A 26,756-nucleotide genomic window follows, 5' to 3' on the forward strand; every position below is an offset into this window, starting at 1 on the left:
AGCCAGAATAACATTCTTAAGAGCTTAGTGCATTTATTTTGTGGCTTTTCTTCATGCGACTTTTACATAGTTGAATTGTTTTCCATTTTTAATCTGATAATATACATTTTTCTCACATCTGTGAAATGTGGTTCTAAATATCATTTTAATGTTTGCATTAACATGACCTGTACCAGAATTTATTCAACATGTTACCATTTTTGTACATCTGACTGCGTTTGAATGCTCAGGGAAGAGTGCTGTGAAGCCGGGTGTGGCTGCTGGCTCTGGAGCCAGATGGAAGGGCTCCAGCCTTCGGTCAGTCACTTACCAGTTATGTGACCTGAGGCAAGTTTCTTTACCTCTCCACACCTCAATTTTCTTAACTATACCATTGGTATGACATATCTGCCTCAACATTATTGTAAAGATTGACTTAACTAAAGCATGTAAATAAGTCACTTGGAAGGTCATTCATGGGGAAAAGCACTCAAATGTTAGACATTGTCTTTATCACCCCTCAGTTACACTTGATGACGTCGTTAGTCATTTGAACCTGAAGATCGTGTCTACATGACTACTTTCCTGACTGACGATTACTATGGGAGGGTGTTTAGGTGAGCATGGCTTCCCTTACACAGCTGTTGAATCCTCCATCTTTTTTTCTAATATTTTATTTATTTATTTTTAGAGAGGGAAGGGAGGGAGATTAAGAGAGAGAGAGAGAAACATCAATGTGCGGTTGCTGAGGGTCATGGCCTGCAACCCAGGCATGTACCCTGACTGGGAATCGAACCTATGGCACTTTGGTTCGCAGCCTGTGCTCAATCTACTGAGCTACACCAGCCAGGGAATCCTCCATCTTTATGTGGCATCTATTTCTAAATGAAAAAGGGAGAAAAATCACTATGAATAAAATCATTTAGGACCTTATTTCAGTCTGTTTGAAAGGCTCAAAGATTGTAGGAATCTGGAAGAAGCAGTAACCACAATGGAAATCTTAAGAACAGCCTATTCCAAAGCCAAGTTGCTGGTTTAAACCTTTAAGAGTCTAGCTGAATTTGCAATTTGGGCCCATGTATAAGACAAAGATAATATTTTCACCCATGGAGGCAAACCTACATGTAATTAGCTAACACTTTTTTTGCTCCAGATAATGATTCTACAATGAAGACTTACTAATAATATCATATATATGTATATAGAGAGATAATCAGGCATCTTAATTATGCAATAACTCTAAAGACCTTATTAGTTACATTTGTATAATGTTAGGGCTTACAGAGTTTTTTGTAAGTGTGATTACTATTAATCCCATTTAACTTACTTTCAAGATTTTAATAGAAATTAATCTAATTTTCTATATGAGAAGACTAACCCCAAGATAGAAAGCTTATATATGTATCCACTGTAACATAGCTGGCAGTCAACAGCGTACCTACTACCTCTCATATCATTCACTCCAAATTTAGTGTTCTTTCTGTTGCCTCGGGGTGATACCAGAACTCTCTCACTGCTTCACAAGGTGGCATAGAGTTTGAAGCTAACAATGGGAAAAATGAATACCATTAATATGTGAATAATTAAAACCTTAGTATTTGAAGGAACTAAGTAATCTGCAAAATCAAAGTAATTATAAAGGGGAATTTTAGAGACTCACTAAAATAGTTTGACTTATTTTCCCATTCAAAATATTGAAGAGTAAATCTCTAGCTTCAAATATCTCTTCAAAAAGAAAAAATGAGTTATAACATGACCCAAAATTTAAGTGTTTATCGTGTGCCCGGCAATATAGTAAGCATTTCTATGCACCATCTGATGTAGTGCTCACCAGAACCCTACAAAGGCCTTACAATTTTACACGACACAGATGAGAGAAAGAAAGCTTACAACTTAGAGAGGGTAAGTAACTTGTCCAAAATCTCAGTCTCTAAGTAGGGTAGTAAGGATTCTGATTCAGAGAAGCTGAGTTCTGAGCCCATATTCTTAATCACGTTGCCACATGTTCTTGAGTTTATATAATTTAGCCTTCCTGAGCTGTCTATCTCTCCAATTCAGTGAAGTTTGGAATAGTAATGATTGGTTAGAACTCCAAAAAGTTTCACAAGTCCTGTGGCTGCAACTCAGACGTGGTTACCCTAAGCTTACAGAGAAGCGCGTGCCTTCCGACTAACCACACGATTCCAACCAGCTGGGTAAGTCGTCATGATTCAGACTGGAAAACTTCTACTGAAGACTAGCTTGTGCCTCCTGGGTAGAACTAACTGGTACTTGTGACTTTAAAAGCACAGAATAGTAGGCAGAGATCTCAACCATTTTGAGTGTGCAGTTCACACTCAATGTTAAGAATATTTTACACTGCTGTGCAACAGATGTTCAGAAGTTTTCTACCTTGCGCATCTGAAACCGTACACCCCTAAAACATACTTTCTTCCTTTCCCCCTACCCCCGAGTCCTTCGTGAGCACCATTCTATTTTCTGCTTCTATGAACTCAACTACCTTGGATACCTAGTATAACTAGAATCATACAACGTTTGTCTTTTTGTGACTGGTTCATTTCACTTAGCACAAAGTTCTCAAGGTTCACCCATAGAATAGGATGTGCCAGGATTTCCTTCTTTTTTGAAATTCAATAATATTCCATTGTATGTATGTACCACATTTCATTTATTCATTCAGCTACCAATGGACACGTAAGGTGCTTGCTTGGCTATTGTGAATAGAGCTGTTATGAAGACGGGCAAGCAAATACCTCTTGGAGACCCTGCTTTCAGTTCTTTTGGCTATATATCCAGAAGTAGCAGTGCTCGACCCTCTGGTAGCTTTATTTTTAATTTTTCGTAGAAGCTCCATGTTGTGTTCCGTAGCATTTGCAACATTTTGCAGTCCTTCCCACAGTGCACCGGGGTTCTCATTTCTCCACATCCTCACTAATACTTGTCATATCCCGTATCCATTTTTAAATTTTTTGGAGGCGAGGCAATATACATTTGATTTTAGAAAATGTAATATTACTGAAGCTAAAACTTTGGAAGACCAATATAGGGCCAACATATTTAAATGTTCTCCCGCCCTCTCAGTGTGTTTAATTTCAGGAGCTAAATATTTCCCAGAACATTCCATGAGTAAATGAATAACTTGCTGTTTTGAACCTAGAACACATATTTGTTTCTTTATTCTTTCAACTACCACCGTCTTATCCAGCTCTAAAAGCTTCTTAAAATTAGCGAGAGGGAGACAAGTGGGAAGGTGTGGACTTCTCACTGCAGCGGTCTGCTAAAGATGGAGAAAAAACAGCGCTATTCAAAGACAGACAGTCCTTAGGGATTTCGAATTCAGGGTGGAAACAAACTCGCTGAAATATCGAGGACGTTTGAAAGAGAACTCCTCAGCGCACTGCTGCTGAAGGCTCAGTCACAAGGAACTATGTTCAGTATCCATGAAGCTGAGAAGTAAGTTTCTGCAATCACGCCTTTCTATTTTTTTATTTCTCATTTACTTAAAATGCCAATCATTAGTTGGGATAGCAGACTCCTGCTATTAAAACGTGGAAATTAACCAAATGGTAAAATCTCATGCAAAGTAAGTACCAGAAATTGCTGGCCTTTGATTTTAAGAGGACTAGTTACCTTAGCAGTCTATGACATTTTGATTCTGAGGTACAAGGTGAAAAAAACCTCTAAGATAGTTATCTTATTTCTGTTAAAGTTATGTTATTTCTGTATTGTTTGATTTTTCTTGTTTTCATTACTCATCTCATTCGTAGAAACTTCTGGGAGCATTTTTCACTCTGAACATGAGAACAGATGAATAAAATGAAATTATAACACACTTAATGTCACATTTATTTGCTATAAGACTATATGTAGCATGTAGATTCTCAAAAGAATTGCTAGTAGTAATAAAAATCATAAAATTTAACATTTTCCAGGTAGTGACTGGTAAATTTTCTGATGCTATCAGATAATTTACAGAAAGAACTGACAAAAAGACATCAACACAGAAAATGTATACAAAAGGGCAGTGAACACAATACAATACACAGATGCTGTACTATAGAATTGCACACCTGAAACCTGTATCATTTTGTCATCCAACATCACCCCAATACACTCAATGAAAAATGTTTAAAAAATAAATATTGGTCAAAACTCAGGGTGCCCACTTGGGAAAATAATATTAGTAGAGACCTGTTAAGTAAGGCAAGATTATGTGGAAGTGTAAGAGTAAAAGTTAATAATAAGCTGAACACAAGGTGCTTGTTCTGTGTGACAGCTAAGAATAGCAAACCTGGGGACAATGAAATTTCTTCCCCGTGTTTAACCACTGTTACAGTTACTTAGCATAAAAACAACTGTGGACGTATCTATCAAAACAGCAATGTCCCTACCACTGTAGAACTTCCTGTAAGATCTTCTCAGGGGTAAGTATTTGTCAATGGAGACCATGTTTATTTTTAAATAAAAATTTAAAACATGTTTATAATTTTTAGCTTCTAGCCTTTGCTAATCTTAAAGAGTCAAATTTCTTATTAAGTTTCTAAGGAAAGCTTATTTTTAACAAAATTACGGGGAAAGCGCCCCATTTATAGAGAAAACACGTGAGGCCACAACAGTGATGTTCTTACCTGTTTTCAGACTGTAACTGCTGGCGCTTAGCCCGTGCCCAGCAGGCTGGTTTCATGAAGGAATCACTGCAGCACAGTGAGGCTTTGAAGAAGACTGTGGACTTAGTCACAGAGTGACTGTGAAACAAACAGATTTCTTCGAGAAAACTGGGATAGAAGCGAGAAAAATAGAGACCTTTGACCTTCCGAGGGACTTTTTTGGTAGTAGATGGCAATGACAAGGAATGCCCAGCCATAGCTGTGACAGTATTCTGTTCCCTTCTAGTCCAGCAAAGTCTTTTGCCAGTGAATTACAAGGAAGCCCCATTTCCTGGTGAACCACAGATAACAGAGTCAACAGGCTGTGTGACTTACCTTGTTGCAGTATTCATTCCCGATGCCAGAAGAATTTCCTCTGTGGAGTTCTATAGAACTATGCCAGAGGATGTCTGATTACATACAGTTATTCTAAACCACCTGTCCCTCAGCTGTCTTCTGGGCTTTCCTTGCATTAGCAGGTGTGCCACCTGCATGAGACCCCCTTTCAAACAATTCCAAGGAGTTAGCTACCATGGCACCCGGTTTCCAGAAAATAGCCTGCTTGGCTGTTCCACTGGTGGAAGTGAACCCCTTGCACACACAGCCTCTCCCTCCTCTTCCTTGGGCCGGCCAGCTGTGGCCAGGCCCTCTAACTAGTCCCCTTGAAGGCACTCACTTGGCTTGAAATGAGGAGGAAGCTTTCTCTAGCCTTCTCCCCAAACCACATGGGGATGCAGGTAGAAGCACAATATAGGACCACATTCTCCAAACAAATTCTCTCTTGGCGTCTCTCGTATCAGCTGTTTTATACCTTCTGTGTATATGATGGGCAGGTGCCAGCCAATGTGGCAGTCTCTTAGCCTCACTTGTAAGATGGGGAAATAAATAGTACCTACTCCTTAGTTTTCAGCCTTGAGGTCCTCAGGCAAAAGTGAAACAAAGTTCCGTTTCCATAGCTTCTACACTTCTATGACATGATGTAGTAATGCTATATTTTCATTTACTCCTATCAGTTAGATTTTAGAAAACACTGTCGTGACGTATGATTGACATAGAAAAGCTGTATGTATCTCTAATGCACACAGCTTCATGAGTTTGGAGATAAGTATGTACCTGTGAAAACATCACATAATCTATGCCATTAACATCCACCACTCCCAAAAGTTTTCTCCCACCCTTATTTTTTGCTTATTTTTTATGATAAGAACACTTAACATAATACCCACATTCTCAGAAAAAAATTAGTATACAATACACTGTGGTTAACAATAGGCACTATGTTGAACAGTAGTTGTCTAGGACTTAGTCGTCTTGCATAACTGAGACTTTGTATTCTAATTCTTTCCCCTCCCCCTCCTCCAACCCCCTGGTAACCACCGTTCTATTCTCTGCTACTATCAGTTGGACTCTTTTAGATTCCTCATGTAAGTGGGATCATGCAGTATGTATTCTTCTGTATCAGACTTCTTTAACTTAAACATAATGTCCTCCAGGTTCATCGACTAGGTTTTTAGTTGGGTGGAGAAGTTGTGTTTTGGGATAAGCACTATTTAAAGTTATTTGTATCTAAATATGTAGGTTTTATAAGCTGAATATTAATTAGAAAGCATGATTTTTCATAAGATTTAAGCACAATTTGTAAGTCTAGATATTTTGTATAAAAATAGTTACTTGATTTCATTAACTCATAAATTTAACAGATTAGGTTCCCCTGAAATTTACTAACCGAGTTAAATAAACCTCTTTAAACATTTCAAGCTACACTTAAAAGTGATTTTTAACAAATTGTGACTTGTATGTGATTTTTAACAAAAACACCATAAATGTATAATAGAACAAACTTAAAGTGTAAAAACCCAGTACTTTCTAAGCACTTAACACCTATAAATCTAATAAGTCATATCTATATATATAGTAAATTAAAATGTCCTAAGCATTTAATCCATCTTAAATACAAAACTTGAGGCAAGACTTTCGGTTAAAGGTCACAGATTAAATACAGCCATTCAGATCTGTTCCTTTTTGTTACTCAACTAAAATGGCAGTAAAGTGATTTTGTTTAAAAAAGAGACAAAAAAGGACAAAAGGAGAAAAAATAGAAGACAATATAACAGCAATAGTATTTGGAAACTGGACAGCAGAAGGCTCGGGAGACCCAGGAAGCGAAGGACCCCAGCGGGACGAGCTGACAAGCCCCAGTGTGCAGTGCGGAACTCCCAGAAGGCAGCTGGTGACAGGAGCATTTCCCAAAGCAGGAATAAAGGTTGGACTAAAACGTGTGTCTGCCAAGTAGACTGACCTACAAGAAAAGACCTAAAGTTACTGACATTAAAAATTCTTGTAGGAGTCAGCTCCCCCAGGATCTTCCAGGGAAAACAATGGTTGACAAACTCCACTGCCAGTCAGCTTTTTCAGTGCTCTACTCTTTAATAGGAGAGCCACCGTGGTGCCTCCTTAGTTTCAGCACTCTTACCTTTTTAAGTATTCTTAAGTTTAAAAAGGTTCTACTATGAGAATATTGACCAAACCAAACAAACAGAAAAAATTAGATTGTATGTTCACTGTCCCAAATCTAGTCCCCTTCCATCACCATTTATCCCCCATTTACCCCCCTCTACTTCCCCCCACCTCCCTTCACCTCTGATAGTCACCGTATTGCCCCCTATGTCTATGAGGTTTGTTTTTATTTTTTGCTTAACCTTAATAAATTCAACAACAAAAAAATTTTTTAAGAAAAAAATTTGAAAGGAACAGAAAATATACAGGGAAATATACAGAAAAAGAAAACTTTCTAATGGCACTATTAATATTCTCAACAGGATAAAATATTACATATCTCTGAAACCACAACAGAGAGATACAAAAGGAATATTCCAAAAACAAACCAAAGAAAGCTGTAAGAGAATAAAGATATGATTGCTAAGTGAAAGACTCAATAAAAGCTTTGAAGGAAATTTTCCCAAAAGGATAACAATAAGATAAAGAATGAAAATAGGAGAAAAATAAGTGGGGAAATTAGAGGGCCAGTCATGGATGTCCATCATTTAAACAGGAATTCCAGATAGAGATGTGAGAGAAAAAACAGGGTAAAGAAAATTTAGAGACTTAACTCAAGAAGATTTCCCAGGACTGAAGGGCATGAATTTTCAAATGGAAAAACCCCAGTGGCAAGAACAATGAATAAAAATAGACCCACACCTAGACACATTATCATGAAACTTAAGAAAACTGATGACAAAGAAGAGATTGTCAGTTCTTCAGGAGGACATACCTATTCAATGGGTCGAGAATCAGAGTGGTATGGGATGTGTCAACAGCAGCCCTAGTAGGACAACGGAGTTCGCCTTCAAAATTTTAATGATAAATTATTTCCTACCAAAATTTCACTAAAATTATGAATATGTACGAGTAGAATAAAGCCATTCTCATACATGCACATCTTAAAAATTGCTCTCCCTCCCCCATTTCTTGCCTGAGAAGATCAGAAAATAAAGCGAGAAGGAAAATATTACAGAACTGATGAAGCAGGAGATCTCCATGAGGGAGATGTGACAGGGATCGAGTGTGGGCGAGCCCACTGAGACAGCTGTCCTACAAAACAACAGTCCAGGCTGGAGCGGGTCCAAATGAAGAGTTCAAGGTTGGCTCTGGGAGTGGAAGAAGGAAGAGATGGGAGGAACCGCTTTACTTGGTAAGAAAGCTGGGAGAACTAACTAGTGGCTTCTTTATTGAATGCAGGCCTTTGATTAAAAATTAAAACTAAACTTGTAAAAAGATAAAAATAACCAAGTCGTCAAGTTGATTAGAAATTTCACATCTTCTATAATCCCAATTTGAGCAACTCATTTCTTCATCATCTCTGCACTTTTTTTAGTATATTTTTCTTATGTTTAATGTTACTCATTCAACCAATGAAACTGTTACCATTGTCTCCAGTCTGCTACAGCCACCCTGGTCATTTATTTGGGTCATGGATGGTGATTCTTGGGCTTCTCAGTGACACTTCTAGGAAAACTCTATCCAAATGCAGGTTAACAGGCCAAGTCCCTTCTTCTAAGGAGATTTCTAAGCCACTGTTTTACAACCTAGTAAATCACGTTTCCTTCTTCTTGTCATTTCCTCTCACCTCAGGCAACTGTTGTCCAAACAAATTGACTAAGTTAGATACCTATTATCCAGATTACAAGTTATCTTTTCCACCTAATTAAATTTACTATTATTTTTAATTAACCTTATCTCATTACCCACCATTCTACTTACTATAGTAATTCAGTTCCTCCTGGCGCTTATGTATCAGCAGAGAAGACTAAATGAATAAATAAATAAGTAAATAAATAACATTGTAAATAAGTAAATTGTGTAGGAAATTAAGTGATAAGCGGTAATGAGTAAAGAAAATGCCCAGCCAAATAAAGGAGGTCTGGAGTGCCAGAGAAGGGGTGTGCTGGGGTTTCTCTTTCCCGGCAGTCACGGCCAACCACAGTGGTGACGTGGCAGAGAGAGTGGCAGAGAGAGCACACGTCAGTGGGTGAGGGGTTAGCAGTGCAGGTACCTGGGGAAATCCAATTCCAGGGAGAAGGAAAGAAAGGTCCTGAGGCAGGAGCTTGCTTGGTGTTGCAGGAACATCCAAGTGCGTGTGATTGGAAAGAAATGAACCGGGACGGGGATGTGGGGGTCAAGTTTGGAGAGATTATGGGAGTCAGAGCCCATGGCATCTTAGAAGCTGTTTCATCTGGAGTGCAGGGCTGTGCTTCTTGCTCGGAGTGAAATGAGGCATGGTTCATGATCTTTAGCAAAGAAGTTTCAAGATCTGACTTAGGTTTTGAAAGATTCATTCTCATTGCTTTTTCAAGCCAAGAATAAATGGTAGTTCCAGTCAAGGTGGTAGTGATAGAGGGAGTGAGAAGTCATCACATTGTGGTTACATTTTAAATGTAAAAAGAAAGAAAAAACATAAAATAAGCTGTCAAGTATTTCTCCACGGCTCTTGGCCAGGGCCAGTGAATGGATTTTCTCTCCTGTAGAGTGGGAAAGATGAGGGTGGAGGGGGTTTGCAGAGACTTCCGGAGTTAAACTTGAGTTGTTAACTAGGCCTCCAAGTGGGGATAGAGAATAAACAAGTTGCCTATACAGATCTGGAGTTTGGGGTAAAAATTGTTCTGGAAATATTACCTTGGGAGTTTTTAACATATAAATAATAACAAAAACTATAGATGAGCTCACCAATAGAGTAGCATTGACAGATGACCAGAAACTGAGGACCGGAGTTCCCAGAGTTGGGAAGAAGATCTGGCAAATGAGACAGAAGGAACAGCCGTGGAAGAGGAGGAAAGCCAGGAGGCTGTGATGGGCTGGAAGCCAGTGAAGACTGTATGGAGAAGGAGGCAGAGATTGATGTGTTGAGTGGGAACTGAGATGACCATCAGTTTTATCCTGGTGTGCTCCTGGGTGACTTCAACGAGGGCAGTGCCATGGTCTGCCCACAGGCCATATTGGAGTGGATTTAAGAGAAAGGTGGGGGGGAAGCACTAGAAATAGCAAATGTAGAAAATTTCAATTTTCTCTGTAGGAACAGAGGAGAACAGCAGAAGAAGAGCAATTTATGTGGAGTAAATTGAGACGAGAGGGCTTTTTTAAGATGGGAGAAATAATAACCTATTTTTATGTGGATGAGAGCAATGCATTAGAGAGGGGAAAATTTGACAAAGTACAGGAGATTGGAGAGTGTCACAGGAACTGTCTTTCAATAGGTGAGAGAGGAGGGGAGATAAATGAGCTTAAAACAGAAGCAGATGAGAAGGCTGAGTGGGTGGGTGCGGATGCCGCCGGTGGGTCGGTGTGGTGCTGAGAGTCTGTGAAAGTCCTCCCCTGGATGCTTCATCAGCTAAGAATATGGATGAAGGAAGAGCTTGTTAGGAGCAAAGAAATGATGTGAAATCATCTTGTGGGAAAGTGGGAAAGTGCATAATTAGGAAAATACAGTACAAAAGCCACTTGAAGGTCATGGTCATCAATATCTCCAGGAAGGTTGCTTATCATGACTGTATAGTTATATTCAAAACTACAAAGGAGCTTTAGTTATGGTCGTTCTTTTAAGATGGACTGGGAATAAAGAATGTTCTCAAATGGTAGGCTAAATTTCTTATAAAAGTCCAAATAGCAGCCACTGCTGTGTCTAGGTTGACTCTACCGCCTGGCTCTTCTTCTCCCTCTCGCCTTGAAATCCCTCTGGTTTTCCCGTTTGTCCTTTTTTATTGGCATGGATCTAAAAGGAAACGTTAGTATTGAAACCATTACTTTTGAACTGGGGAAAAGGAAAAAACAAAAGGTACTAGAATGAGAACAGAGAAGGGGAAGGTACAGATTTAGATACAAACTTGCTCAGAATGCCGGGCCTGTGAAGGTGAAGTCGGGCTGAACCATGTTCTAAGTACAAGCAAAAGAAGGAGGCAGGCGGATGGTGCAGAAATGTAATGTCTCAGAAGGACTCCCAAACTGTCTTCAGTTACTTTTAATGGGTTTGCTCACTGCTGGGTTCACTGAGTACTGAACCTTTTATTTAATTTTTCAAGCAAGGGAGAAAATGCTCTTTGCTTCTTGGTTTTAAATTATCTGCACGAAATTCATATAATCCCTTGTTTACTTTTAAACCAAGCAACTTCTTATAATACATGACACAAGAGTTAAAAGCTTCCTATCAAGGCTTGTACATCTCACCTGCATGACTTTGGGCAGATTATGTAATCTTTCTACTCAGTGTTTTAATAGCTTGTGAGTCCAGTGACTAACTGCTTCACACTTGGAAGTAAAATCAGAAGGCACAAATGAATTTTCCTTGATCCTTGAATTGAAAACCATCTTTAAAGAAATAAAGGACAGTTTGAATTGTATTTCTCTGAGGATATGTTTTTCCCCTTATCTCGCAGGATATAATAAGTTGATGAAAAATTTAAATACAAGTTACTTAGTTCAAGGGAAATGAGAGGACACCTGGGCATTAGAGCTACAGATGCATTTTTGACACACTGCTGCCCCCTGCTGGCTAGTATGTAATTTTACTTTTTCACTAGTTGCCTTGTAAAATTAACAAAACTGTACCCTGTATTATAGGATCACACTAATGAGGAAAGTGACCAAGGTGGCAAAAACTGGTGGAAGATTCAAGGTTAGACTACTGAAAAGTCACTCCTTCCTGCTTTTCCATAGTTTCTGTCCCTCGTTAAATCAAGAGTTAACAAATTATGGGTCTAGTACTGTTGGAAGCACTCAGGAAGGAGAAGTGAAAACCAAGATCCCCACACTGATAAAACTCATATTCTTGTGTGAGTAAACAGCCAATACATAAGAAAATACCAGTCACTAAAATAATTTCAGGTTATGATCCGTGTACTGAGTAGTAATGGTGATGACCATATTTTTGGGCCACTGTGAGAACAGGAAGTTCAAGACACTGATCTGCCTCCTGTGATTTGCACCACTGGACTCTCATGGCAACACCGAGCCAGCTACTGCACGTTACATACAGGTGGACATACTGAGACGAGGCCAGAATGCTCCCAAGAGGCAGAACCGAGGTCTGAAACAATGGCTCCTGGCCCTCCAGCCATCATGCCTCCCACGTACCCTCATGTGAACATACCTCCAGCCTTTCTCCTCCAAGGTACCTTCATTGCAGCCTCTCTGTGAAGATTACATTTGTGAAGCTTTTTCTGATCCCTCTACTGTATAATAATAATTCCATTCTTTGAACTCTGTAGTGTTTCAAGTTCAGTTTTCCTGTGTTAACATCCATCCTGGGATATTCATGAAATACCTGCCGCATCGTTAGATTCTAATCTTGAGATCAAAGACTAGGACTTGCAGGGTCACCGTGGGTGAGGGCGCGTGTTGCCCCTTCACCAAAGCACCCAACCAGCCTGTGACCTGGGCCTGAAGTCCTGAGCTCTGCTCCCCACGCCCAGCCCCATGACACAGGGCTGCATCCACCCAGAGGGCTCCTTTTTCTGTCTGACCTGCACAGAGGTACCATGTGCGGTAGTGGGCCCAGAACTGATTTCACTCATCTTTGCATCCCCGACGCCACCTAGCACCAAGCACAGGAGCATATACATCGTAGGTGCTTGGGTAACCCAGTTTAATTGATTCTGATGTAACCATGTCCGTTTGTGGAAAATAAGATCACAAACTTGAGGTTTAGAGCATGTTTCGGTCCTTTATCAAAGCTGTATGCAGGAAGGAATGGAGTTGGGGTCCTCTGAAACCCCACTGAACGGCCACCATATCTCAGTCTCAAGCAGAACAAGTAGAACAGTGTCTCTTAAACTGTTGAGGATTTAGTTTTTCTCTAAGTGGCAATTTTTAGGCTCTGAGTTTTTCCTCAAAAAGTGAATCTAACAGGCATATCAGCACTAATATTACTATGTAAGAAAAAAGTCTCATCATCTGTTCAAAATTAAATTAACTCGTCACCCAGTTCGTCTGGCAGTTTGTACACGTGGTCCTGAAGCCAGTGAAGCTGGGCCAGTCCTCTTTGCCACACACAAGAACGGAGAATGATGCTGGTACGTCCTTCCAGAAACCCTGGAGACCTCTTCCGCGCTGCACCCCCAACTGCTGCCGACTGTGTGCTATTTCACTGTCAAGAACTTGATGACTATTTTTGCGTTATATCTATTGTTTGGAGATGTCTTGAAGTTCTCACCTGTCTTTCTTCCTTCAGGGTGAATGAGTTCAAAATCTCTTCTAAGGGCAAGTATAATTAAGAATGAAAATTGGCCCTGGACAGTGTGGCTCAGTTGGTTGGAGTGTCATCTCCTCAACAGAAAGGTGGGGGGTTTGATTCCCTGTCAGGGCACATACCTCGGTTGCAGGCTTGATCCCTGGTTGGGTACGTGTGGGAGACAACTAATTGATGTTCTGTCTCTCTGCCCCCCCCACCCTTTCCTCTCTATCTAAAATCAATTTAAAAAAAAAAAAAAAAAAAGAGAATGAAAATCATTTCATTGTACCTAAAGTACAAGAGGATGCCAGCCAGGAGTGCTTTCAGGCATGGAATATGGAGCGCAACAGTATTGGTAAAAAATGGACTGATTCATGTTGCTGCCAAGGGCCAGGCCAGATCATGAAACACAAATAGCAGGGTGGGCATGCGCAAGAGAACCAGCACTGGTCTCTCTTCCAACAAAAGGTGCTCAGTCCTCCCACAGTCCCTCGTGCCTGCAGGGGCAAGCACTGCAGGGGAGGGAAAGAGGCCGCCCGGAGAGTCTGGAACCAGGAAGCACCTACCCGTTCAGACAGGCAGCTCCTGTTTGGCTCCAGTAAGCTATTGCTCTGCAGAAATGTCTGGCTTTTGTTGCCAGATTTTTCAACAAGGTCACCATTCTGGTTTGTCATACAATCATGTTCTTTAAGTGTTGGCGATTAATTCAAAAAAGTTTGTGAAACTTATAGACAAAACCAGACTCTTCTGTGTATGGGCCAGATGTGGCCTATGGACCACCAATTTGCAACCTTTAACTTTAAAATTATAATAAACCCCTGGGACCTGGATTCCGAAAAAGGAACTCACTCTTTACTTTATTAACAACCAGTCACATCATTATGTGCTCTGTCCAAATTGAGGCACATTTCCCCTTAAGAACACCAGATCTATACCTCATGGGGCTGGGGGCCTGGGGAGGAGGAGGAAGAAAGACAGCATTTGTTTTGTTTTTCTGGTCACTTTTTACCAGCATGCCGTCATGGTAGAAGTGGCCTTTTTTTCCCCTTGCTTGTGAACAAGCCCGCAAACATAGCAGGAATGAGGCACATCCAGTAAAGGTGGCAAATGAAACTCACAGGGCGGTATTCAAATTCTCTACAAGTTGCTGCAACAAGAATTCAGTACGCACTTCAGTATTTTGGGGAAAAGGGTTTGCGGCATGTCTAGGTATAGGCTGTTAATAGAGCCAGGTTGGAGGAGACGAGTTAATAGGAACCCTTGTAAAAGAAAGTGTTGCATAAAGCATTAGGTTGTGAAAATGGATTCTAAATCTTTCTTCTTAATTTTGTAATTTCAACTTACCATACATGATTTTAAAAAAAGAAGTTATAGACTCCAACAACAGTGGGGATTGTCAGGGGTGTGTGAGGAGGATGGGGAGAAGTGGAGGAGGGTATGGGGGGGGGGTAAATGGTGATGGACGAAGACCAGGCTTGGGCTGGTGCACACACAGCCCAGTGCACAGATGATGTGTTGTGGAATCGTGCACCTGACACCTGTATAATTTTGTTAACCAGTGTCACCCCAGTAAATACAATAAAAATGAAAAATGAAAAAATATAAATAAAAATATAAATGTTAGCAAAATTTTCTACTGAAGCCCTTTTTTTATCTAGTCATTCATTCAATTAATTCAATAAGTATTTATTGAGTACCTGCTAATGCCGGGTACCCATTAAGTACAAGGGATCCATCGGTTAACAAAACAGGTGACAATCCCTGCCCTCAAAGAGCTTATGTACCAGAACTAGTAAATATAAGTAACAAACTTCTTGGTATGCTATAAGGAAATAAGTGCAATGAAAAAGTAGAAGTAGAGCAGGTGAAGGACCAGGGTGGCAGTATGTGTGTTGTATTTGTTAATAGGCAGGTCAGGGTGGGCCTCACGTGACTTCTGACCAGTGACCTTCAGAAGTGAGGTCAGTGCTTTTATTTGACTTTCCCACTCTATCCCTACTCCCCCATTTATCAAAACACTATAACCTAAGTGGTGAAGAACTGGTGTGTGGTATGTGCACTGATAGAATACATGATCTTCAAAGCAAAGAGGGGAAGACAAATTTAATACAAACAATTCAACCTCTTAAAGAATATCTATTTTTGGTACTTCGTATTCTTCCAGTGAAAGAAAGGAATAAAGCCATAGCATATTCCATTATAATTCACTGAGGCAGGTGGAATTATTTCCATTTTGTTTTTTCTGTTTTGTTTTGATTTTGTTTTTATTTCAGGGGGCTAGATTGAGAAATGAAGCCTAGAGATTTGCTTAAGTTACTTACCTTCAGTGGTTCCTCGTTGCCCCCTCTGAGACCCCACCCCCAAACCAAACCTCTGATCAAGACTCACAAGGCCCTTCATGATTTGGCCTTTGCTTACCTTTCCACACTGTGCCTTGCCAACTTCCCTTTCACGTCAGTGACACTGAGCTACTTCCTTTTCCCCATTTGCCTAAGTTCTCTCTTGCCTGTCTTCTCTGTGGCCTCTCTGCCCACCCAAAGAGACTATTCTGGTCACCACAGGCATTGCTTCCTCTCGTGAGTTTGCCCCGATTCCACGAAAGCTGAAATCAGTGCCCTCACTCCCATTTTTCCCCAGACCTGTGTGCTCACCCCTCTCATAGTACTAGCTACTCCTGTGATTGCATGTTTTCTTGTCTGTGAGATCCAGAGTGGCCCCAACTATCTTCTCCATTACTGTATTCCTAGTACTTAGCACAGTTTATGGCCCCAATGGGTCTTGCAACTTATGAATAAAAAATTTGATTAACCAATTATTCAGACTACATAGGAAGCTGCCGTTGTAGAGCCTCACATTCAAAATCCTCCAGGTCCAGGGCCTTCCACAGCTTTCTTTTCAACATTGTAATTTGTCTCAACACTTCCCCTTCAGAGTCCTATTCGATGATCCAGCCCTCATCTAAACTTCTGTAACATTTCAGAGGAGTCGTGTAGCTTAGATGTGGGGGAATCCATAATCTGACTAGCTCAGTCTTTCCCCACCTCTTTCTGATTTTGTTTGACTTTTCAAGATGATAGCTTAGTCACTTCATGCATGCCTCCTACGCAGGCTTAATGCCTCATAAGGTATCTCCTTCCAGATCACTGCTTCTGGTTACTTCAGTTTCCGCCTCCCAGGTGCTTCCTGTCCTTGTCACAGCTCCGCCACTGCAGAAGAGAAGGTAACTCTCTTTTCTCTGGTCCTCTCGAAAACTTCTCCTGTTTTGATAACTACTTAACAATGCCCGGCAGTTCCTCAGTCCTGTACTGATGGTCCTCTCTTCACTGCACAGAAATGAACTCAGTTCACTCACTGGAGTTGGGTTCCTACTTTCCGAGTCACCTGCTGCCGCGTCTTCTCTTCGCTCAGCATAGATCTTGCATATGAGTGGAAAATGTCCACCGTTGTCTTGTCCATCTGGATGGTCGAGAATTTCTTGGTCAGCGCAACTAGCAGCCAACAGCCTTTTCAAAGGGAGACAGTAGAGATCCTTGGTACCATAGTCCACGCTACCTGCCGTATATGTTAGGCTCAGGATGTACCAACATTGCCCAGTTATTTTCATTTTCACTCATGGTAGAAAGAGAACTTTGGGGATGTCTTATCTTTGATCAGCTCTTCCAGGTACTATAATGATAGATTGATGAGTATTTCAATTTGAAATTTTGATCGTTTAAACATAAGGTTTCCTTAGGGCCTTCAAGTAGACAGAGCCCTCTGACCCACACTGTCTCATTTGGTTCTCACAAACCCAGAAGGCCAATTTTTTTTATTTTAATCATTGTTCAAGTACAGTTTTCTGTCCTTTACTCCCATCCCAGCCCACACATCCATCCCTCCCCACCTCCCTCCCATTTCCACCCCCCCTAGTTTTTGTCCATGTGCCTTTTATACTTGTTCCTGTAAACCCTTCCCATTCTCCCCTGAAATTCTCTCCCCTCTGGTCACTGTTAGCCTGTTCTCTATTTCAGTGTCTTAAGTTATATTTTCATTGTTTGTTTGTTTTGTTGTTTAGGTTCCTGTTAAAGGTGAGATCATATGGTATTTCTCTTTCACCACCTGGCTTATTTAGCTTAGCATAATGCTTTCCAGTTCCATCCATGCTGTTGCAAAGGGCAGGAGCTTCTTCTTCCTTCCTGCTGCATAGAATTCCATTGTGTAAATGTACCATAGTTTTTTGATCCATTCATTTACTGATGGGCACCTAGGTTGCTTCCAGAACTTGGCTATTGTAAATTGTGCTGCTATGAACATTGGGGTGCATAGGTTCTTTTGGATTGGTGTTTCAGGGTTCTTAGGATATAATCCCAGCAGTGGAATTGCTGGGTCAAAAGGCAGATTCATTTTTACTTTTCTGAGGAAGTTCCATACTGTTTTCCATAGCTTGTACCCAGAAGGACAATTTTACAGGTGAGGTGTAAAAGGCTTAGAAAAGCTGGCTGGTGTGGCTCGGTGGTTGAGTGTCAACCTGAGAATCTAAGGGTTGCTGCTTCAATTCCCAGTCTAGGGCACATGCCTGGGTTGTGGGCCAGGCCCCTGGTGGGGAGTGCATAAGAGGCAACCACACATTGATGTTTCTCTCCTCTCTTTCTTTCTCCCTTCCCCTCTCTGAAAAATAGATAAATAAAATCTTTGGAAAAAGAAAAGAAAATTCAGGTGATCTTCCAAGGCCAGGGTCACGCAGATGTAGCAGCCCAGGTGCTTCTTCCACTGAGTCATACCACCTCTCAGTAGCGCTTCTTTATACACAGTCTCTGCCCTTACACGACTTGCCCTGTATTTGGTGCCCAGGAACATTGCGTGGGACCAGAGCTGTCCGGTATGGAGCTCTGTTGTCCATCATTCTTGCTTAGTCTTTTGCTTTGTTTTGAGTTCTTAGAGAATGATCAGCATTCTTAATTTGGCACGTTACTTAAATCCTCATATATAAGCTTAGGATAAATCTCAGCTAGAACACGCAGATAATTTTGCTTAATTGAATTTTCAGAACAAGTGCAGTTCGGAGAGGTATACCAGAAAAGAGCCATTTCCAACTACTACCCTGTGCTTCAGGTAGAATTTTAACTACTTGAAATGCAGTGAAGGAAAAAAAACTAAAAGCAAAGCTTCTTTTAAACAAAGCAACAGCTACAGCCGCTAAAAATACATAAATACATTCGATTTAAGAATAAATACAATTTGGACCTAAGAAAAAATTATTATAAATGATGGTGCTAGTGGTTCACAGATGTGTTTGCTTTGTGTCTTCCTTTCCATGTGTGCTTTCTAAACTCCTAATTTTAAAGTACCTTCTAAAAATAATTAGGTGTCTGGGGAAGTCTGCTTTTCTTCAAGTCCATGATATTTAGTCATAAGGCAATTGTTACTGTGTGAAATTGTATCCTTGGAGATACACACGTACCCCATGAAACAACAACAAAAAATTGTATGTGTCTATCAGGTTCTATTTTAATTTTAACTTACATTTAAAATTTTGTGTTAGGTGAACCAAAGTCTGCAAAATTTAAAAGATAACTGTTTTTAAGCTATATTTTATATATATATATATTTTAATTAACACGAGTGCTTTTTAATATTTTTGGAAAGTATCAAAGTATCTCTAAAAACAAAACTTATAAGCAGATGGTTGCTAATTTTGAAGTGCTTAATATTCATATTTACATAATCCAGATGGAATACATTCAGGATGACATTTTGGTATAAATTTTGTCCTTGAAGATAGTCTTTGAAAGTTTAATCACACAGCTATAGGACATCGTCCCTCAGAAAATTAACAGGAGGCTATCTCATGTTTTAGGTGAGTGTAACCCCTTACATTGAGCCTTCCATATCATTGCCTACCACATGTACACTTGGATTAGTATCAGTTATGGGTCAATTATGGATCATGGATCACTAATGACTAATTGACTGTCAATCATGCTGACAGTATGACCCTTTGAAGTTCACTCATCCTCCAAGATTGCCACTGGTTTCAGCTTTTCCTCAAGACACTTTTTACCTGCAGCCTCTATTCTTGTTCTAAACATACCCCACATGGCCTAGGAAGGCACAGGTGTGAACACTTCTCTGTGTAAGCAAGGTGTGAAGGTGTGAAGGCACTACTCTTTCCTATCTTGCCAGGAGCCATGAGAGTGAGACAACTCTGCGGAATCACAAGGCCTCTGGTCGTACATTCTGAGGTCTCCCACTGGACCCCGTAATGGGAGAATCTAATGGGGCAATCTCATTGATTAGCAGAGGCAATCTCATGATGTCCCCTTTGCCCCACACTCTAGACTTTGGGGGATTATGAACAAATAACAGCCACTAATACCTAACGATACTTTAAGAAAGAAAGCAGTTTATTTCCACCATCAGAGGTTGATGTTAGTGGGAGGCCAAGATATGCCTGGATTTACTTAATGAAAGTAGAAGGCAATAGCAATAATATAACTAAAACAAAGAATTATCAGTTCACCAAAATGAGAACCTCCACTCTTGCACGCCTCAGGGGCTCTGGTGTGCGCGACTCCGCCACTGCGGATGCTCCCTGGTACGTCCGCATGTGGTCATTCCAAGCCACTGCGGGGCCACTCTTACACAATCTCACATCCCAACCTCCTCAAACAGGAAAACACAACCTATGAAAAAAAATTCCAATGATTACCTTGATCACATGCTCTGTAACCAAAATATAGATGATGTGTTCTGTTGGCTCAAAACAGTTGACCACTGCCATAGCAATTTAAAAGATTCAAGCCTGTTATTCAGTATTTAAATAACCTTTACACCAAAAATGATATATGAATCTAGATTTAATATTATTTAAAAGATATTTAGGCAGTTCAAGATTATAGGCAAGGTGGGTCTCAAGTACAAGTCATAACACACATTACCTTAATAATACCTTGTATTTTTGGTTAACAAGCCAAAGAGTGGTGGCGCGGGGGGGGGGGGGGGGGGGGGGCTGTTTGTTCCCTTTTCCCCAGTTAGAAGGTGTGGACTGTTTCTGTGATGACAAGAAGCTAAGTTGTTTGTTCTGTGACTATTCACTGGCCTAAGTACGTCCTAATTGGCTAAATGGCACTGGACCCTAAAAGAGTTAACATCATTTCTTAGTGACTAAAGTAAGTTTTTAGGTATTCTTTGATCATTCATAGGCTCACATAAATAAAATAAATGCCAAGTACAGGTTTTTTCATCTGAGAAATTTAGGGTGAAATTCATTGTATTGTACTGAAAAAAAAAGTATGTTTTCCCATGTTGTCAATTTTAAAAAGTACTTGTTTTAGATTTCATTTGGCAAAAGTTGGAAAATTGCCACAGAAATTAGCTTCTGTTTTGGAGAAAATTATGAAGAAATGAGGAAGAGGGGACTTGGTAGACAAGTTCAGTGGCTTCACTTAGCAGACCTGTTTCATGTATGGGGGCTGGCTGCCAGCCCGGTTAGAGCACAGTGTTCCCTCCCTCTTCTGCACAATGACCACTTTATTCCTTTCCAGCTGCTGTTTGTTACTGAAAGGAGAACATGTCAACATCCCATTTATCAGATACTAATGCAGTGTCTCAAACAGTGACAGTCGGTAATAAGACACAGTCAGCCCACTGCAGTGGTTTAAAATATGCACTAATAGAATAAAATATAGCTGGAATTCAAGGGCCTGAAGTTGAAAGAGCATTGAGTCTGAATTCAATTTTTAGACACACTTCTTACGTTATATATCTTCCTTCAAATATCTGGACTGGGTCATATTTATTCTTCAACCAGGAAGAAAAAGAGATGTTTGATTTTCTTTTGGTCCACAGATATATTAGACTGTTACCAAATTTCTTATTGGAGAAGGTTAAGTTAATATTTTTACAACAGATAAAATTTTCCAAGTGAGCCACAGGCTTAAGTAATGAGAGACTTTGTAGGCTAAAATGTCAAAAATAAAGGGCAGGGAAAGGATTTGCAAGTCATACTGTGATGACTTTTTTAGTGTAAAGTTTATATCCCTCTATCCCGTCTACTCCCTTAACATATCACCTTGTCCTTTACAGTCAGGTGTTGAAAGAGATCTTAGGGAGTCCAAGTATAGCAAACCCATATGCTTGTTTGGGGTCAAGCAGCTACTATAAATGAGTATCTCCATCATTTGCAAATATTACGAGGTATGGCAATTCGAGAGTGCATTCCCTATCTACAGTATTCAAACCAATTTAAAAGTAAAGGTTAGGTCTTTCAAACAAACCTATCCACACCACAAATATGGGCTATGGATCCCCAGTCTGGCACCCTTATGACTTAGCCCACCTAAACAGCGGTTTCTTCCAAACTCTTATTCGAGGCCCAGATTCCTTCTGAAACATTGCTGCCAAGTGTCTGTTCACTTCTGTTGGAACAATTCCAGTGATGAGAACTCATCAGCTTTTGAAGCTACCAAGTTTTTTGTCAGTCATAACAGAGGTGGTAGTGATGCTAATCTCCTTAGTGCTTTAGGATAAAAATAACAACTTGTGTACTTTTATAGTGGATTGCTCTGACAAACAAGAGTTTAATAGGCCTCTCTGTTTCGTGATTGTTCCTTGAGAGTCTTTCACTGTTGAGAGTTCTAACTATGCTTCATGGATGATACAGTCAGTTCCCTAACTGCAGAAAGAGTCCTCTTATTCCAAGCTTACTTATGTGACTCATGCCATGCAGGCTGGCCTTAGGAAGGCCCATTTACCATTAGCATTTATTCATCCCATCACACACATACTTACTGAGCGATTTCAGAGTGCTAGGCACCGTACCAGGTACTGGGACACAGTGGAGAGAAAGACAAGAAAGTCTCTGCTTTCCTTAGGTTTACATTGTAGTCAAATAAATAGACAAAAAAAAAAAAAGATAATTAAAAAGCTCCCTGAGGGAAGTACATGCTGGAGAGGCAGGCAGGAGCCAGGTCATGCAAGGACTTCTAAGGAGTTTGGGGTTTTCTAAAGACATTTGAAGATGTTCAGCACCATGAAATGATCTCAGATTCATTTGCAGAGGAGAATACTAACAATAATCAATGTAGACAACTCAGAAAATACAAAAAGTATTACAAAGATAACACATCATGCATGCTACCACCCCCCATGGAATAGCATGGAAGGTCTGGTCAACAGAATTCCAACTGTCTTGGTCAGTTTGGGCTAATGCAACAGAACACCATCGACTGGGTGACTTCCACAGCACACATTCATTTCTCACGGTCTGGAGGCTGGGAAATCTAAGGACAAGTTTTTGGCAGATCTGATGTCTCATGACGGCAGTCTCCCTGATTTGCAGAGGGCTGGCTCTTTCCTTTCCTTAAGATAAGAACACTGATCCAGTCATGCAATCTCCACCCTCATGACCTAATCTAACCCTAATGACCTCCAAAAAGACCCACCCCTTCCTTATATATCTCAGTGGGGTTAGGGTTTTAGCATATAAAGTCTGGGGGGACACAACATGCAGTCCATAGCTCCCAAGATTCTCATCCCTAGTATACATTTTCTGTGTGACCTTTTCCCATAAAGCACAGGCAGGAACACAAATATGAAAATATATCACTCCCATTATTAGGTTATGTCATATGGTGAAGGAGAAGGGATTTTTGAAGTGTAATTAAAGTTCCTAATCAGTTTATTTTAAATTATTTTAAGAGAGACATTATCATAGGAGGGCCTGACGTAATCACATGAGCCCTATAAGAAGGGCTAGAGATCCCAGACAGAAGAAGTCAGAGAGCTTCAGGGCAGGAGAGAATCTTGCCTATAGTCTCTAAGAAGCAAACAGCTATGGAAAAGGCTCATGTGATAGGGAGCAGAGGGTGGTCTCCAGCTGCTGGAGGCCTCAGTCCTGCAACTGCAAGGCATGGAATTCTGCCCCCAACTAGTGAGCTTGGAAGTGGCTTAGATGATATTGCAACCTTAGCCAACACTTTGATTTCTGCCTGGGGAGACCTGGGACAGAGAACCCAGGGAAGCCGTGCCTGGACTCCTGACTCCAAAAAACCAGGTAGTAAATTGTGAGGTAAGAAATTGGTATTGTTCTTAAGCTGATAAATTCCTGGTAATTCATTAAACAGCAATAGCAAACTAATAGAATGAAAATGACATGATCTTCTCAAGAGCAAACTGGTTAAAGAGGGACAAAAATGGAAACGGTTGAGGGAGCCACTGTCACGGTCCAAGCAAAAGACAATGGTGGCTGGGAGTAGGATGCTAGTGGTAGAGACGGAAGGAAGTGGACAGGTTTCCAGTGAATTGGAAATGAAACAGGGCTTGCTGCTAAAAAGGATTTGGGGGTGAAAAAAAGGAAATGATTATGAATGATTCTGAGGATTTGGGCACAAACAAATGAGTGAATTGTGGTGGTGTTTACCAAATATAAAAGGAGAGTGGGACCAAAAGATGGTGTTTGGTTTTAGAAATATATTTTACCAAATTAGTATTTAAACATTCATTATATAGGGATGGGCAGAAGTAGGTTTACAGTTCCGAATTCACAAAACAGAGAGTTTATTCTTGTATAATTATTACTTATTATTGTATTTATTATTAACCTGCATATATATAAAACACTATATATATATTTGTGTATGTAGGCATATATATATATGCATGTATATATATTATATATGGTCTGTCCAAAAGGTATCCAGCCATATATCATGAAAAATAGAGACATTTATCGAAGAAGATACCAGATACAAGAGACATTGTACATAGGACAATGGCACCTCAGTCCCCTTCAAAGTAGGTACCTTGGGACTTCACACAGTTCTCCCAGTCACCATCAGCTGCCCCGTTGTATTTTCCTGAATCTCATCAATGGTCTGAAATCTCTTCCTATTCAAAGGTGATTTTAGTTTGGGGAAAAGCCAGAAGGGCACCAAATCTGGGCTTTAGGGGGCTTGAGTCACCTGGGTGACTTGATGTTTTGCCACAAACATCTACATAAGACATGATGCATGAACAGCACATTGTCATGATGAAGCTGCCCATCACCAGTTGCCCATAGCTACAGCCTTTGGAATCATCCAAATAGTTTCCATGGAGGAATATTCAAGCTTAACACAAAATTTGATGCAGATTTGTTGTTCTACTCGCTCATTTTGAATGTGATAGCTACGCAGTACACATGCTCACTCAATGTCATCTACCTCCCCCACAGACTAGTACAGTGAAGTGGTCATTGTTCACACATGCACATTCCAGTCCACTCTCCTTGGCTGCCAGGTTACATCAATGTTGCGCAAATTGTTCTCATTATATTAGCTGTAACTAGACTTTTTCTGGACAGACCTCATATATACTATTTGTCTAAAAATAGGAAGATAGTAACTCATTTTATTATTTTCATTTTAAGAGTAAAATAATAATTTTAATGATTTGATAATTTCCACTTTATATTATTAAGTATTTAGCCCATTTCTTATACTCTATTTTTGCTTAAACTGTTTTTGTTTTTTCACCTTTTTAAATGACATCCTAGTGAATGTTCTTATGCTACAATTCTCATTATTTAGAGTAAATCACCAGAATTGGAGTCACTGGGTCTGAAGGGGATGAACATTCTTAAGATACTTTTTACTCCAATGGAGTAAATCATCTTCTAGAAAGCTGAGTCCAATTTACCTTCCCTTCGATAGTACGTGAGAAAGCTAGTTGACCTCACTTGCACCACTGAGTATTATTACTTTAAAAGCATCTTTGCCAGTTTAACAATGAAAAAAAAAGCTCATTTATCTATTAATTTATCATAGCCTGTGTCTTCAAGGCATGCTTCAGTCTTGAGTGGCGCATTGTTCTGAGTTCTGCCCGCCTGGCCTGACCTGTCTCACTGTGCTGCAGCTGCCGGCCACTAGTGTGCAGTCCTGTCCTTCGTAACCACCACGGGGAGACAGGACGAATGAGCATCCTCTGTGAGACACGGGAGTGTTCTCTGATACAGTCTCCCGAAGTATAGCCAGAGTCAGAAAGCCGTGGTGCTGCTCTCATCCTCAAACCAGCATTCTTCCAAGAACATAGAGTACAAAATATTTGTATGTAGTTTGCCTAAACAAGAGAAAATGTGTTTAACAGTTTTCACCTTTTGCTTGTTTTTAAAATGGTATATGGCAGATAATACTACCTGAGCTAAAAACCTATCAGTTAAAACATCTACAGTATATCTCACCAATCAGTCATTACAAATATATTTGGCGTGTGAGGGTGTATTGTTTAATAATGGTTTCCTGTGGGTGCTGGGCTTTAATGGGTTATTATTTTATTTTTGTTACTTTTCTGTATTGCCCAGAAATTTATTATTTAACATGTAGTTTTCTCTGAAAATAAAAATTTGAACAGAACTTTGAACATTAATAAAATGCATTTTAGGATGTCTTAGGCAGCAATTTCTTGAAATTGCTTTATTTAAAAAAAAGATTTTATTTATTTTGGAGAGATGGGGAGAGAGACAGAGAGGGAGAGAAACATCAATGTGCGGCTGCCTCTCACCTGGCCCCCAGGCCCGCAAGCCAGGCATGTGCCCTGACTGGGAATCGAACTGGTGACCCTTTGGTTCACAGCCCGCACTCAGTCCACTGAGCTACACCAGTCAGGGCTTGAAATTGCTTTAAAACCAAGAACAAACAGAAGCAACTTGCAGGAATTCAGTGGAAAGAAACTTTTGAAAAAGCAGGCTCATATGGCATATTAATTGTTTGCCCTAACACCAGACCTCAAACTAACACTTATACTTTTATGAAAACCTAAACCACTCCTTAAATATATTTTCAAACACCTTTTTTGAGTGAATCATAGAGAAAATGTCAAAGGGACCTGACTCCCTGTTGGCGAAGGGATAAGCCCAGATGCTGTGAAGTCAGGAAGCCTGCCTTCCAGAGGGAAGGAAGCCCTTCGGCAGAGCAGCAGCAGACACCTGTGTCAGTTACTAAATGGTGTTTGCAAACCAAACGGTATTTGCAAACCACATTATAAAAACCTGCAGGCTGCTCTTTATTAATGATGCTAATGTCTGTTGTTTGAGTTTTTTCTATGTGCTGAGCTGACCTCTCTGTGCTTTACATGCATTCTCTTTTTGAAGGCTTTGAGGATTTTAAGTCACCCAGTTTTGTAAATGAGGACACCGTTGTAAAAAACAGTGCTCAGAGAGATGGCTTGTTCAAGATTGCCGCTTGGTAAACGGTGAGGGTAGGATTTAGCTTCAAGATTGTCTCACTCCTCATTCTTACTCTCAGCTGTGACTGGTATTCCTTAGCCTGCTATCTGTACTAACTGTTTTTCTTACAAGTATAAGAAATTTAAACGGCACCACTTTCGAGAATCGCTGTCATTGAGTCAGATTACCTCAATCTGCTTCGCTGCCATTATTACCTCTAATGATTGCTCTT

General features: G+C 40.3%; 1 protein-coding gene across 6 annotated transcripts in view; it reads left to right on the forward strand.

Annotated features, from left to right (window-relative positions):
* Positions 1-26,756, forward strand: part of OXR1 (oxidation resistance 1) — a 376,616-nt gene that overhangs the window by 234,554 nt on the left and 115,306 nt on the right. Inside the window, exon 1 of one of the 6 annotated variants that reach the window (XM_036031348.1) lies at positions 3,167-3,432. The exons of the other annotated variants lie outside the window; for them this stretch is intronic. Within the exon in view, the coding sequence (XP_035887241.1) occupies positions 3,420-3,432 (13 nt within the window). The 5' untranslated portion in view covers positions 3,167-3,419. Of the gene's footprint in view, positions 1-3,166; positions 3,433-26,756 lie in introns of those variants that run through there. 6 annotated transcript variants of the gene reach the window in all.

The sequence above is a fragment of the Phyllostomus discolor genome, chromosome 7 (genome assembly GCF_004126475.2).
Source record: "Phyllostomus discolor isolate MPI-MPIP mPhyDis1 chromosome 7, mPhyDis1.pri.v3, whole genome shotgun sequence".
In the NCBI taxonomy this organism is placed as follows: Eukaryota; Metazoa; Chordata; class Mammalia; order Chiroptera; family Phyllostomidae; genus Phyllostomus; species Phyllostomus discolor.